This window comes from Saimiri boliviensis, chromosome X (assembly GCF_048565385.1).
Source record: "Saimiri boliviensis isolate mSaiBol1 chromosome X, mSaiBol1.pri, whole genome shotgun sequence".
Lineage (NCBI taxonomy): Eukaryota > Metazoa > Chordata > Mammalia > Primates > Cebidae > Saimiri > Saimiri boliviensis.
The window spans coordinates 128,793,589-128,810,047 of NC_133470.1; the positions used below are offsets into that span (position 1 = coordinate 128,793,589).

General features: G+C 37.1%; 1 protein-coding gene across 1 annotated transcript in view; it reads right to left on the reverse strand.

Annotated features, from left to right (window-relative positions):
- IL1RAPL2 (interleukin 1 receptor accessory protein like 2) overlaps nucleotides 1-16,459 on the reverse strand; it is a 1,129,803-nt gene that overhangs the window by 553,224 nt on the left and 560,120 nt on the right. The window contains exon 3 of the mRNA XM_003935894.2: nucleotides 13,150-13,423. Within this exon, the coding sequence (XP_003935943.1) occupies nucleotides 13,150-13,423 (274 nt within the window). The remainder of the gene's footprint in view (nucleotides 1-13,149; nucleotides 13,424-16,459) is intronic.

The following is a 16,459-nucleotide window of genomic DNA, read 5'->3' on the forward strand; positions in this document are numbered from 1 at the left end:
TGAGTTTTACCTTTAGAAAAGCTGTAATGGTCCTTTCTAGGCTTGCCATTTGAGATAACAATAAGCAAAGTGGTGAAAGGTAAAAACCAGGGAAGCCTTCATTGACCTATTTTTTTCTGATCACCCATCCACATGCCAGGAAGTCAAACTTGGCTACATCTGTCTCTAAAATAATGGAAAGTAAAATTAAACTTTATTTTATTTTGAAACAGCAGTGTTTTTTTTTTTTTTTTTTAACTTTGTTTCATGTCATGTGGGATCAAAGTCAAAAGTTGAGCAGAGTGTGTGTGTATGGTGACATTACCTAATATAGAAGCTTCCCTAAATGCCTTAAGAATCAGAATTTTCTGTGACTTTGTACCCTGCTGTAAAATACTGGCATTCTCAATAGTATTTGCACCGTCACCCCATAAAATTGCCTTCCTGTCATCTATTTCTATTAGTAAAACAATATATTTAAAAATGATTCATGTGAGCAAATTTAAAATTTCCAAACCTTACTGATCTGAGGGTTTCAGCCAATAAGTCAACAACCAACATGTATGGAAAGCCTGCTCTGTGTGTGGATAGTGTGCATGGTGCTTAAGGGGCAAACAAGGAAGAGAGAGAGAGAGAGAGATCTCTTGATCTCTTGCTCAACAGTAAAAGAGAATAATAATATGAATCATGGTAAAACCTCTTATTGTAGGAATTTTTTTTTTTTTTTTTTTTTTTTTGAGACTGAGTTTCGCTCTTGTTACCCAGGCTGGAGTGCAATGGCGCGATCTCGGCTCACTGCAACCTCTGCCCCCTGGGTTCAGGCAATTCTCCTGCCTCAGCCTCCTGAGTAGCTGGGATTACAGGTATGTGCCACCATGCCCAGCTAATTTTTTTTATATTTTTAGTAGAGACGGGGTTTCACCATGTTGACCAGGATGGTCTTGATCTCTTGACCTCGTGATCCACCCGCCTCAGCCTCCCAAAGTGCTGGGATTACAGGCTTGAGCCACCAAGCCCGGCTATTGTAGGAAGTTAAGGGGAAGCACTGGCAGGGGTCAGGGTAACAGGACTGAAAAACTAAAAATGTATATACTGTATCTCTATACTCAGGTAAGTGTATATTGCCTTACTGTTAAAGAGTGAGATCTGGTCTGGAAATGAGTGAGTAGATTAATATTGTCCTGGGTCTTGCATGAATGTGATCAAGGACCCAAGGTGGAAATATACATTACCCCTCTGACTTAGTTGTTCTCTGCCTCATAGCAGTAGATACAGACTGTACCCAACAAATATTAATGAGCCATCTTTCCAAGATATATCACTTTTCACTGTAGTGAGAGTGAGGATGATTCCATGTGAATTCATCACCACTTGTGAGAAAACTGGTTGGAGTACATGCTAAGATTAACAATGCTTTAGTCAGCAGCACTGCCTTCCTTTAATGCGGGTAGGGTCATAGAAGGGAATTTCCCTCCTTTAAATACACATTTTCTCTGTGGAAACATCACCTGCTAAAAACATGCCTTATTACTTGACTGTAAGTTAAGATGTTCATTAGTTGAGTCTTTCAGCTTCTTTTCTAAGAACTGGTCAATGTCTAAAATCTCATGTTTCAAAAACATCTGAAACCTTCATAAGGTGAGGGTTATTGTTAGGCTCATACTCAGAAGAAATGCCTTGATAAATCCAGGTTCCAAACAAATTGACTTCCCTGTTTTTCCCTCTGCATGGCCCATGTTTTACTACCTCCTTGCCCTGGAACTTTGTGTTTTATCTGCCTAGGAAGACCTCTACTATCATCACCTGTTTAGATCCTCAAGAGCTGTCTCAAGCCTGATTCTATAAGACAAAAGCCATTTTACCTACTTTTTATTGTACTATTACTTTATCTTTCCTATAGCACTTATCACTTTCCCTCATTTATGACGGAATAAAAGCCATCAACTTAGTGTTTGCAGCTTTTCCCTTCTTCTTACCTTCTAAACATAATTCTCTTTTTTACTGCATTGGTCTTTTTAAAATGCAACAACTTTTACAGAGATACTTCGTATGGCAGATTAGTTCCTGGGATTTCACTGTGGCAGAATAGGAGTAACAGGCAGAAAGAGCTGAAGAATTGCAAGAAGCACTGCTAGTTTAATTAAATTACACTGGAGAGGGCAAAAAGAGCTGCTTGCATAGAAAAAAGTGTTAGAGGATGAGAAAGAGAAAAAAGAGAAGAAACTTGTAGGGGATGCATTCCAGGAAGAGTTTTTTAGCAGGTAATGAGAGGAGCAATGAGAGAAGTTTCTGGGCATCTGAAACATACAAGAGATACTAAGAGTGATAGTAATGTGAAATGATGAGTTTTGTTGCTGCAGGTTACAAATGGGCTTATCTTTGATATTTTTCAAGGGACTACAGTAAATCTCTCCTCAGACATTAAAAAAAATGTGTTTAGTTACTAGACTATGTTGCCTAGGATACAATTTAATGATGAACCACATGAGAGTTATGCTTGTTTGATTATGATTTGTATACATGTCCTAATTCCCCTTTTAATTTGTTAAAAGTAAGGAGGCCTATCATTCACTTTTGCTTTTTTTAGTACCCTGTATACAGGAGGAACACAATAAATATTTGTTTAATGAATAATAAATACCTGAGAGCTAAAACAGTATTGGCTGGAAAACATCACTTGTATTAAAAACATACAAAAACAAAACAAAACTGTATTTAGGAAGGAATGAGATCTCATTTGTGTTCCACTGTGAACATTTTCAACTTTAAGGTGAATGGTGGGAAATAGTGTCATGCAATGAGTTTTTGAAAAGGATAACCATACATTTATGACACCTGATTATATTCATTCTAGCACTTTGTCATATACTGATGTATATGTTTCTCTAATTGATTAATCATGAGTCATATATTAGAGGTTTTGAAAGAGTAAAAAGACGAAAGAGCTGGTTAAGGATATATATGCTTCAAAATTCATCTCTATTCTTTGGTAGAAAACAATTTTTAAGCACTTTTTTTATAATGTTTGCAAACTGAAAAGTGATCCCAAAGGATTTTAAACTTGGTAAGACAAGTAGTCTGCTTCTCTGAAAATTCTTGCTTTAACTTGATCTTCACTTTTCATGAACTTAGAATCTCTATTTCACTGCCTTCTGTTATCCATATTTAATCAATAAAATTCTATCCTCACCACCAGACAATAATATTCACTGATGAAACTAAAAACAGAAGCACAGAACTTTTTATAGGCAATAATTAATATAAATAACCATATTTCATATGTTGTGATATATAAATGCAAATTACCAAAAGGAATAGTGAAAATAGATAATAATTGAGAAGACAGTAGAGAAAACTGATTATGTGTATCAGCTCTGGAGTCAGACCTGTCCAAATTCCAGCTCCATCATTTATTAGCCATGTATCCTTGTGCAAGTTCTTTACTGTATCAGTTTTATCATCTTCAATGATATGGCCTACCTTGTGAGTTATCTAAGGATTAGCACAATGCTTTCATTTAATAAAAGCTAAAAAATCATAGCTAGTAGTAGCAGTGGTGGTGGTAGCAAAATTAGAAATAAGAGATAATGCATAGAGTGCTTACTCTATGTCAGTATTGGGGCTAAGTGCTCATCACCATTCTCTGAGGTAGGTACTGGGATCTTTGTTCATCTTCTAGCCTTCTCTTTCAGTTAACAGCACCATGATTCACCTAGTTGCTTAAGTCAAAAGCAACAGGACTCATTCTTTATTCAGCTGTCTCACATCCAGGACATCAGTATGTCCTGTCAGCTCATCCTTCAATACATATCTGGGATTCATTCACATCTCCCTATTTTCATAGCTACCACCCCAATCCAAGCTACCATCACATCTTTCCTCAACTGATACAATTGCTTCTCAACTTAGTCTTCTTACTTGTTCCCCTGTAGTCCATTCTCAACCAAAGTAATCATTTTTTAAATGGAAATCAGATCATGTTACTCTCCAGTTTACAAAAAAAAAAAAAAAAAAAAGAAAAAGAAACTCATTTTATATCTGATTACTAATAAAAAAAAAATCAACTTTTTATTCTGGTCCACAATATGCAACAGCATCCGTCCTCTGCCTGCTTTTCCAGCCTTATCTAATAGCATTATTCCCCAGCTCACCAGGCTCCAAGCAAACTACTCTTTCTTTCCTTCCTTCCTCTCCCTCTCTCCCTTCCTTTCCCTCCTTCCTTCCCTCCCTCCCTCCCTTCCTTCCTGTCTCATTCTGTCACCTGGGCTGGAGTGCAGTGGCATGATCTTGGCTCACTGCAACCTCGGCCTCCTGGGTTCCAGCAATTCTCTTGCCTCAGCCTCCCAAGTAGCTGGGATTATAGGTGTGTGCCACCACACCTGGCTAATTTTTGTACTTTCAGTAGAGAAGGGGGTTTCACCACATTGGCCAGGTTGATCTTGAACTTCCTGACCTCAGGTGATCTGCCCATCTCAGCCTCCCAAAGTGCTGGGATTACAAGCATAATCCACCACACCTGGCCCTTTCTTTAGCTTTCTTGAATATAACAAGCCTATCCCCATTTCATGACCTTTGCACTTGCTATTCACTTTGACTGGCATACTCTGCCCCAAGATTTTCACAAGGCTGGCTCCTTCTTATCATTCAGGTCTCAGTTTATATGTCACTTTCTCTGTGGAGCCCTTCTTGATCACCTAACTGAAAGTGGCCTCTCATTTACTCCTCTAACATGACCCTTCTTCATTCTCACCAGTGCAGAATTATGATTACACAGTGTAGTCTTGTGATTGCATTTGTTATTTGTGTTTTTCCAACTCTAGAATAGAAGCTCCATGACTTTAATCTCTCATTCAATGCATTTATTCAACACCTAAAGCAAGTGTTCAAAATATTTTACATTGAATAAACAGATGAGTCTTTATTTTCCATACGAGGAAAAGCGAGGCCCAGGTCACACAGTCATAATATACTATCACTTTCTAGGTTAATGCTGGAGTCAGAACCAGTAGTTCAGAGTTTGCAAACTGTGAGTCCTCAAGTTGAACCTGAGTAGTCATATAAATTGCTCAAGGTCACACAATTAGTAAGTAAGTAATAAAACTGGGATTTGACTCCAAACAGTCCAGCTCCAGAGACCATACTCTTAATAGGACACAGTAGCAGTGTTAATAGTAATGTAGAAGATTGCACCACAGTGTTAGCTGTAGAAGAGTCTTAGCTAGTTCAGTAACTCTTAGTAATTCCTCCTTTAGTAACGTCTTAAAGGCAGATGCTGTGTCTTAATTTTCTCTTGGGTCCACCATAGGGATAGGCACAATATTAGTCCCAATAAGTATTGAACGGATATTTTCACAGAAGTTACTTTTCATACCTGGGACTAGAGTTACTGCACATCTTCAGTCCTCTGTTCTTTTATACAGTCGTTGTTTCATCTTTGACAGAAAGGAAGGTGGAGGAGAAGCATCACTTTATAACAATAGAATCCTCTTGATACAATACCCATTTCAGTACACTGTAGCTAGCAATAAGGACCCCTATACTGATCAATGAATTTTTTTGGAGACTCCAGTAGCCACACAGGGATTAAGCTGGAATTGAGCCAGTTGCAACATAAACGGGCACCATATGACCCTACTACTGAATGTTCAAATGTACTCTACGGAGAGTAGTGGGTTTCCTTTCATCTGTCTTGCCATTGGAGCGTTGATTTTCCTGCTTCATTTTGATACAGATAAAACCTGGCACAGCTCTACTTTAAGATGACTATACCATCACTCTCTAGGTTAATGTTAGAATCAGAACCTATTAGCTTAGAGTATGAGAACTGATTTCAGTGGTTGAATCTGAGCATGGGCTTTTTTGGGAAGGAGGGTCCCAATAATTTAAAGATTGAGAAACTTCACACAATTATTCAGATTTCAAAACATCAGAAAATCTAGCAATGTCAGGCCTATATCCCTAGGGTCCTCTAACATTAAGAGGTCAGAAAGAATATGAGGAGCCAGGAAGAGAACTTGAGAAAGAATATCTGATAGAGTATGAGGAAAGCCAAGAAAGTACTATTCTCTGGAAATAAGGTATTATCAAAGAGAAGGGAGTGATCAACTGTGCCACATGACATTATAGGTCAGGTAATAGGAGAACTGAAAATTGGACTGCCCATTGGATTTAGCATTGTTGTGGCCATTGGAGACTTTGATAAGAGCAGGTTTGGAAGTGTGGTGAAGGTAAAATTTTGATTTGAATGGGTTTATTAGAGAATGAGTAGAGAGGAACTCAAAATTGAATATAGACAACTTCTTTTTATAGTTTTATTGAGATATAATTGATATACAAAGAACTGCACATATTTAATGGGTACAATTTGAAGGGCTTGGACATACGTAAACAGCCATGATACCATCACCAGATAATTCTTTATTTAAAGTAGTTTTTTTTTTTTTTTTTTCAAATGGGAGCAAGAAATGAGATAGTGGCTGTCAGGGAAGTGGAGTTGAGAGGATTTTTTTAGAGGCCATAAATATTGATCTGTGTGTATGCTGATGGAAATGATCCAGTAGAAATAGAAAATTCCATGATCTGGGAGAGAGAGAGGAGAATTGCTCAGGTGATGTTATTAGGTAAGCAAATAGGGATAGCAAATCTAGCAAAGCCCGACATTGCTAGATTTTTCTGATGTTTTGAAATCTGAATAATTGTGTGAAATTTCTCAATTTTTAAATTTATGGGATCCTCAATTTTTAAATTTATGGGACCCTCCTGCCCCAAAAAAGTCACTGTAGGGATAGTGATTGGCCTTACATAGAAACAAGGCCAGTTCATCTGTGGTAATAGGCTGGAAGGCAGAATATGTAGGTACAGATGCCAGTAGGTGGGCAGATACAGTGGCAGTTCTCTCCTGACTGAATCTTTTTTTTTTCTGCAAAACAGGAATCAAGGGAGGGGAAGATATTGGAGATCTGAGGAGTGGAGATGATGTAAAATAATCATTTAGGCAGATGAGAGACTGAATGGTCTAAAAATATAAAATAAAACTACCAGGTAGTATTAATTGAGGTCCATGACAATGAATTTAAAGTGAAATGAGTCAACATTATTATATATTTTTCGTCAGCCAAGTTTAGCTGCAAGGATGCAGGCACAGTATAGATGGACAGTTAGGTTTAAACGTTGTGGTTTTTACAAGTGAGTACGATAAAGGTAGAAAGGGTCAAGAGAATCAAGAGGGTATGTATGGGAGTGATTATAATGACTGATCCACTGAATTGAAAGTATGCTAGATGGAAAGGGAACAAGGTACAGTGAAAAAATGTGAGATCAATGAGAAGGAGGTCTGGGTGGAATCAATAGATTATTAGAGATAAGGCATAGAAAGAATGAGCTAGAAAAATAGGAGGTAGTGACAACAGAGTAGAGTGCGTGAAATGAGATTATGGAGGGGATTTCTACAAGTTCCAACACTCCAAAATGTTTCAGGTGGCCTGCCACATTCATTATATTACCTTCTTGACCTCTGAAGATTTTGAGTTTGCAACCCTGTGTTAGATTATAACCTTGATTCTGAGCAAAATAGCCATAAAACAAAGTCACTGAAGTTTGTGTAATGATACAAGGGATGAAACTAAAAGTATGTATAAACACCAGTATTAGCCAACTCATCAGTGACTATTTGAGATCAATTCTTGTTTTATGATTATCAAATATAATTCTATTAATTCTTACAAAGCAGGTAATCCTGCTCACTAAACTGTAAACAACTTTCTTCCAGTAAACAAACTGAATGAAGTTGAAATTACATAGCTAATGCACAACAGTATGGACATATTTCTAAACATTACAATACATCTAATTTAATGCCTATGAAATGAAAATAAAGTAAAATGGTTACTTATTTGCTATTTTAAAGGTTACCTACATAATTTAATTAACAAGTAGATTATCAAATTGCCATGAAAAATAATGGAACCAGAGATCCCTGCTTATAACCAAAAACAGGTAGAAAAATAACTAATTACATTTCATTTTGAGAATGAAATTTCTGCTCTCCCAAGACTCTGCTGTACTATCTTGATCTTTTCTGGGGTCAGTTAATTCTATAAAATCCAGGCTTTCATTTTTCTGACAAGAAATTACCTGTTCTCCTGGAAACTGCTACCTAGGTAACCAAGTTGATTATACTAAACTTTTCAAGGATCAATAGTTAAGTTGGAATTGAGTTAGGAGATATGTTCACTGCCCTTGAAAACCTCTTGGTAACCATGGTGGGGAGTAGGGTAGGAGAGTGGAAGATGCTAAAAACCATTTGTTAATGTCTAATGTAGACTAGAGCATCACTTTCCTTTCTAAAGACACAGATCTCCTTGCAATATACCATAAAGGGAATCCCATAATATATATTCAATGAATGTTTGTTGACTGAAATAAAAATACTTGCTTATATATGGTACCAAGGTTTGAATAGACCACCGAATTATTTAAGTGACAATAAAATCAGGTAAAATTATTGTATACTTACATTTATTTCTTTTTAATTTTTTTTTGCTATGGACTATTTCAATCATAGTAAAAAATACAAAGGGCAATATGATGAATCTTCATGTACCCACCATACAGATTCAAAAATTAGCAACATGCTACACTTCTCATTTCAAATGTATCTACACCCTCAACTTTTCTTCTGATGGTGTTTTGCTGTAGTAATAATCATTCAAATGTGACCTGATTATTCACATTTGAAATTGAAGCAATTGTGCCTCCTGGTTAGATACATACTAAGGAACTGTTCAGAAAGATGTGGTGAGGCATTCAGATTTTGAGGACCTCACTTCTTCTTTCATTGACTACTAAAGACCAAAAATATTTGGATTATGCTCCAATTTAATAAGGGAGCTCCTTGTTCTGTTTACCTCATTGCAGAGGTAAATGGTCATAATAATTTTGAACCTATAACTGATTTTCTGCACTCAGCCATGATTATCCCTAAATATTAGGTTCCTACAGATGTTCAATTATATTTAATTTTTTTTTGTGTGTGAGATGGAGTCTCACTCTGTCATTCAGGCTGGAGTACGGTAGTGTAATGTCAGCTCACTGCAACCTCCAACACATGGTTCAAGCAATTCTCACGTCTCTGTCTCTCAAGTAGCTGGGATTACAGATGTGCACCACCACCCCGGATAAATTTTGTAATTTTAGTAGAGACAGGGTTTTGCCATGTTGGACAGGCTGGGCTTGACCTCCTGGCCTCATGTGATCCACCTGCCTCAGTCTCCCAAAGTGCTGAGATTACAGGGGTGAGCCACCGCACCCAGTTGACAAAAAACTGGTTGATTCTGTTAGAATAGTGGTTTCCAAACATTTTTTCCTTACTAAGGCACACGTGAGGGATAATATCCAACAGTTCTACCTACTTCTATCAGTCTCAATAGCTCCCTAAGGCCTGCTGCATACAAATTTAAAAGTCACTAGTTATGTTTGAATCTTAGTAGAATTCCATCCCTTTCTCTTCTATTGGTATAGATGTGAGTTGAGAACCTCTGACTCAGATGGTATCCACAATAGACATCAACAAGGCCAATCTGAAATGTACTTGAAAGAGAGCGCCACCCACAGGAAAGGACTTCAGGGACCTTGGGCAGTTCCACTATCCCTAAAGTGCTCCTTTACAATCTGTGGCTTTATTTAAAAGCAAATCGACTGTCAGCTGAGAGGACTTAGAAGCAACAACACCCCAGTAGCAATGAGCATACCCAGCAATCAAACCTAGATTTCTGATGTAATTACCTATTAAAAATAGGACTTCTTGGAAAAATGGCTAATTCTAGAACTGGGGCACAAAATATATAAGATAAACCTGGAGCATCCTTCTACAATGTAAGTAAATGAAAATAAAAAAAAAAAAATACAACCACCACTCCATGATGAAAGGGTTATATCGAAAGGACAAATGAGCCAACTGAAAGAGCTTCCCGTGGGCAAAGGTAGAAGAATTTGAGCAAGAAAATTAAGTAAAATTGCATTAGAACCCAGTGTCTAAAATAAATATTCATGAATTCATACTGATAGAAATAAATGATGCAACATATAAATAATTGGGGAAAGGGAGAGATAAATTTCCATGCAGAAGAATTTGAAATAATTTATGTAGATATTCCCTTTTAAGTGTGGACTGTGAATAACAACTTTCTTCCAAAAACTACAGTATAGAAAGGAAGAAAAAAAGAATAACAAATAACTTTACAGTGAAAAGTTAGAAACACCACCTCAAGCCAAGTGATCAAAGTCAACATCAATTGTTAACAGTCATATTGATACTTTATACCCTTAATACAATGTGATGAGGATGGTATTTTACCTTTGTAATCTTCCTCCTCAAAACATATTATCCCTGTCTAACCATGAGAAAAATATCAGGTAAATCCCAGTTGAGGGCCATTCTACAAATTATCTGACCAGTACACCTCACACTGTCAAGGTCATAAAAAATGAAGAAAGTCTGAGAAACTGACATAGCCAAGAAGAGCTTAAGGAGACATGACAACCAAATACAATGTGGTACCAGAGATGGGATACTGAAACAGAAAAAGGGGCATTAAGGAAAAACTGAAGAAATGTGAAGAATGCATGGACTTTAGCTAACAATAATATACTACTATTGGTTCATTAATTGTTAACAAATGTACTATAGTCATGTGAGATGTTAATAAAATGGGAAAGTTGGATATAAAGTGCAAAGAAACTGTGTATTATATTTGCAGTAATTATGTAAATTGAAGACTTCTTAAAGTTTATTTAAAACCCAATAGTGGATTCTTATTACAGTACCTTTTGTAGGGACAAAATACTGAAGACAAAGTATATACTCATCAATAGGAAAATGATTGACTGAATGATTGTGTCAGAGAATATTAAGCAACATACAATATTATATACTAACCATTTGACCCAGGAATCTCATTATTTGGTATATACCCAAAGGAATATAAATCATTCTACCATAAATACACATGCACATATATATTTATTGCAACACTATTCACAATAGCAAAAACATGGAATCAGCCTAAATGCCCATCGACAGTAGGCTGGATAAAGAAAATGCAGTACTTATATATACCCCATGGAATACTATGCAGCTGTAAATAAGAATGTCCTTTGTAGCAACACGGATGGCCATTATCCTTACCAAACTAATGCAGGAAGAGAAAATCAAATATTGCATGTTCTCACTTATAAATGGGAGCTAAATAATGAGAACACATAGGTACAAAGAAGGAAAAAACAGACACTGTGGCCTTCTTGATGGTGGGAGTGGGAGGAGGGAGGGAATAAAAAAACTACCCATCCAGTACTATGCTTATTACCTGGGTGACAAAATAATCTGTACACCAAACCCCCATGACATGCAGTTTACCTATATAACAAACCTGCACATATAACCTTGAACCTAAAACAAAAGTTGAAAAAAAGCTCCCTATCAATTGACTTGGAGAGATTTATATTGTATATTTTTACTAAGCAAAGAAAATGCAGAGAAATCCATAACTCTCCTTTCATTTTGCAAAACAATGAGGAGAAAATACTAATGTCAATATATTTGTATAATTAAAACAGTAGGGGAAATGCATGTAGGGATACACACTAAGTTGTTAACATCGCTAGGAGTAAGGGAATGGAGTTAGAGCAGAGAAGGGAAACAAGACTGAGAACATTAGCAGACCTGGGGAAGTAGCAATAATTTGTTTAATAATTCATTGTAAGCTTAGCACCTGTACATAGTGGACTGATGCTTCAAATAAAACTTTAAATTTGTAAAAACAACAAGCAAAAAGCAATAGGTGTAGAGGGAGGAGAAGATAGATATTTTTGGTTGGTGGGTTTTTAATAAGGGTAGGTGATGGAGAGGAGACAAGCAGAGAGGAGACAAGGAAGGAAAGAGCAGCGGCACCCTAGGGAATATAGTGTCAGTCACTAAAGCTGAATTACATCTGCTTTTCAATTTTGCCAAGAGCTGTCCAAGTAGAAAATATTGCTTATCACTAAGGGTATGATCAGAATGATTGCTGTTCTGCCAAGATCCCAGAGATTTTGCCTACCACAAACAGAGACTAAAATCATCATTTGCTCCCCTGGCACTCTGTTTTCTACCTCTATACACAAAAGTGGTTCTTAGAGCATCCAGAATGGTCTCTATTTATATACTACCTTGTTCTCCCAGCCTTTTGAATAACGAGGCCTCGCCAGCGGCTTCCAAGTGCTTTTGATGAGGAAGTGACATAGCTTTGGCATCAAAGGTCACAAGATACAAAAATAGGAAAGGTCTGAATTTCCAAGGAGTTAAAATCAAATAGTAGAGTGCAGGTCCCTGGTGAGCAAGATCTGAGACTCCCAAAATGGCAGAATTGAAAGGTGATTTAAAGGTCATCACAGCTACCTACTTCAATACCTAATCCAGTCTCTATTTGAGATGCTAGACACTAGATCCTAGATTCTATCACTGGGGTGGAAGGGGAAGGGAGAACACATTGTAGAATCCATAAGGAAAAAAAAAAAAAAAACATATTGCTTTTTACTGTAAACTTCTTGCAAGCAAGAATTGTGTCCGTGATATTTTCCCATTATAGTACCCCAGAAACTCAGGGTGACTGTGTATTTACGGAGCTCCATGTTGAATATTTAGACACAGTGGACCCAAACTCACATTGCAAATTCTACAAAGGATTTCATCTGGAATACATTTGCTAAGAAATATCCCAGAAGCATTTGAAACTAATTTTCATCAAAAAGAAAGGCAAGAACATGGCCAAAATGGTATTTTAGATCATTTTCATGGCCAGATAGCAAGATAATTGAGTCAACTAGCTGTATGCAAAAATAATTGTTAATAGAAGACCCTGGGGCAGGGGTGGGGTTAGGGAAGAAATGAGTCACCAAATATTTTAAATTAAATAAGCACAGACAGCAAATGGGAATCCTATTTTATGAAAATCTAGTAAGAATTGCTATGTAGTTCTGATAGAAAATTAGAACTGGAATTTACTGAAGCTCCACATGTACTGCAACCTTTCAATAACATCCATTATATAACATGAGGCATACCTACATGTATTCCAGCCCCATTCAAAAGACTGTCAGCCATGTGACTGGGCAATGTTTTCACACAACACTTACCTTAAAACACAAGTGTAGAATCCACTGTCTTGTGCCTCAGCTGAGTGAAACCATATTGAATCTTCCTCTTTGCTCATCCTGACCTCTGAAAAGATGATGGGCTCTTCCAAATCACCTTTGTTTTTGTACCACATAAGCCTGAGCCCAGTGCTCTGGGCCATGCTATAGTTGGTACGAATATAACTGTAGAAAAGGGCACATTTCACTCGGACTGGTTCACCTGCTAAAGCCATGTATGTCTTGAGATCCACTGACCAATCAATACAGCCGTCCACTGAAAGAAAATCAGAAGAGGTATAAGATACAGTGGGCATTATTGACAATAAAAGTATGAGCAGTAATCATCACCAACATGTCCTGAGTCAAGTGCTCTACATAGTTTACTTCATTCAGTCTTCCCAGTGACCCTATGAGTTAGACTTGTATCATGCTTAGACTTTAGTAATCACAGCCCCTGCTCCAGCCTTTTGCCTTTGGGGTGTCTTCCAATCTTCTGCAGCCACTTTCCACTCGGGGTAAACCAGATTCTTCAAGGAGCTCCGAACTCATGCCTATAGGGTTGCCCTCAGCACCATGGCCAGGTCCTAATTTCAGCAGAGTGGTCAGGTAAGTTGTTAGCTTCTGCTTGCCTTGCAGTATTTTCATCACATGAGCCTATGAAATTGGACTACTAGAATGACACTGACATATTGGTTTTAGGAGACTCAAATTGTTTATATAGAAGGAGCCCCACAAAACAAATATTTCCAAGAGACCTCTACACAGCCTAGAAGAGGTCCTGAGATTAATGCTTTTCTTATTTTACAAATGAAGACACTGAGACAAAAGAAGTTAAATGATTTTGCCCAAGGTCTCACAGCTAATAAGTGGTAGAAAAACCATCTCTGATTCCACAGATTGTGTTCTTAACTTGTACCCTATACTGCTTATGCCTATAACTGTGACAATAACAATTGTGCTATTATTTGCCTTTGAGAAAATAAGTGCTCTGGTTGGAAGCAGTAGGCACCTAAAGTGATTATTTGCTGTTATATACATGCCAGTTTTCCATGATATGACCTATTAATAGCAGATATTTAATCATAGGTCGATTTCTCTTTATACCCTTAGGTCTCCCTTGCTGCTTGGCTGCTAAGTGCTCATGGGAATATATTATATTACTGTCAGCTTTAATCAAATAATATTAGGTAGGTAAATCTACCATTAAAGAAAGACATGTACAGTATATTCCTTCTTTTGCAGAAGAGTTAAAAATAAAAGGCTGTGGTCAATCTCATATGCTGGTCAATATAATTAGCATAGCTATTTTATTTCCAATCACTTATTTTCAAATAATTTCATCAAATTATGTTTGCTATGTCCCTTCGTATTTCTTGATTACCGTTTAAAAACAATCATCTCAGAAAATGTATAAACATTGCCATTTTAAAATTATATGTTTCACTTATGATTTTGTGAATGAATCTGCTTCCTTTTCTAGACGTTGAGAACTCTAACCCAGCATGTTTAATCTTTTAACCTCAGTTGACAGAAAGCTCAGAGCTAAATGTGATGTTCAAGTGTAATAACTATCTTACCTCAGGATTTCACTTTCTCTTTATGAGGGGTTCTTGAACTAGGGTTCAAGGACACCCAGGGGGAGGGTTCTTGTATTATAAGCTTCAAAGTTGTTGGCAAAACAATGTGCCTATTTACATAGGCATACTTCCCTGGGGAAATTTTCCACAGCTCTTTTTTTCAGATTTTCAAAGGGGTCTGTGACTCAAGGAAATATTTTGAACTCTGGTTTCTGATCTCTCTTTCTGACTTTGGTTTTCACTGCCCTGCTGCACGTGGGCTGTTATTACACACTGCCTTAACTCTTCTTATAGTATGTGAGGCATTCATTATGAACAAATAAATAACTCCCTTTAAACTGATACTGAGGGGCATCTAAACTCTTTTGAGGATTCAGAGATAACAGATTCATGACTATGGATTCTGATGATCATTGCACACCGTTAAAGCCAAGGATGTATAGTGGTTTGGACTAAATTATGCACTGATCAGTGGCTGTCTCATGGGGATCCTTTTTATTCACTTCTTGCTATTGGGTTGTTTAGCTGTCATTTGTCATTACAAAGCTTTCAAAAGGGAAAAAGGAAACTTCAATTAGCTGAACTTTCTGGATCATGATAAATTACTAGAGATACACCTCTGGATCAAATACAACTTGAATATTTATTGTTTTATCATTTTAAAATGCATTTTATATTACTCTTGTTATAAATTATCTGTGATACTGTTCACGTGCATTAATACAACTGAGATGGAATGATAAAAATATTTGTTAGAAAATATATGTTGTCTCATAGCTTGTTTTTCAAAAGCGGGTTAATAGAAATAAACCCCATGAGAATAATTTCTTAAAAATGCTTAATATTTCAGTTTTTTTCCCTAATCCTAAGATGCACAGCAAATACTTTTGAATTAACAAATTTAGCCTGGCAAAATAGCATCAAGCTCTATCATCACCTACTTGATAGAAAAATTTGAAATGCTATTTCAATTTGCTTCCCAAATCTCTTTTATTTATTTTATTTATTTATTTATTTTTTTGAGACAGAATTTTGCTCTTGTTGCCCAGGCTGGAGTGCAATGGTGCTATCTTGGCTCACTGCAACTTCCGCCTCCTGGGTTTAAGCGATTCTCCTGACTCATCCTCCCCAGTAGCTGGGATTACAGGCATGCGCCACCACGCCTGGCAAATTTTGTATTTTTAGTAGAGATGGGGTTTCTCCATGTTGGTCAGGCTGATCTCCAGCTCCCGACCTCAGGTGATCTGCCCACCTCAGCCTCCTAAAGTACTGGAATTACAGGAGTGAGCCACCACGCCTGGCCCCCAGATCTCTTTAGTTACCTCTTCTAAGTGATCTGTTGCATAATCCTACACCTTTACAATGTTAACAGTCTGGTTTGGCCCATTAATGATGGGACATGGTAAGCACTGAAGGTAATCAATGTATCTGCTACAGAGTCACAGCAAGCATGCTCGATGACAGTTTAAGACACTTAATTGCCATTACAATTAGTTTTGTCATGCAGACCTTGAGAGTACGCTGATAATTCATTTCACTTTAAGGGCCATTTGAGCAATATGTATTTGAGTTAATATATTTATGGTCTCTTTTCTTCTGTTCCCCTGCCTTAGTTATCAGAGAGGGAGTATTTAGTTATAAGGTAATCAATATCCACAGAACAGAAATACAATAATGGGGAAAATAATTTCTAAATGTTATCCCCTTTATTCTCTTCCCTTAGTATTTGCAGC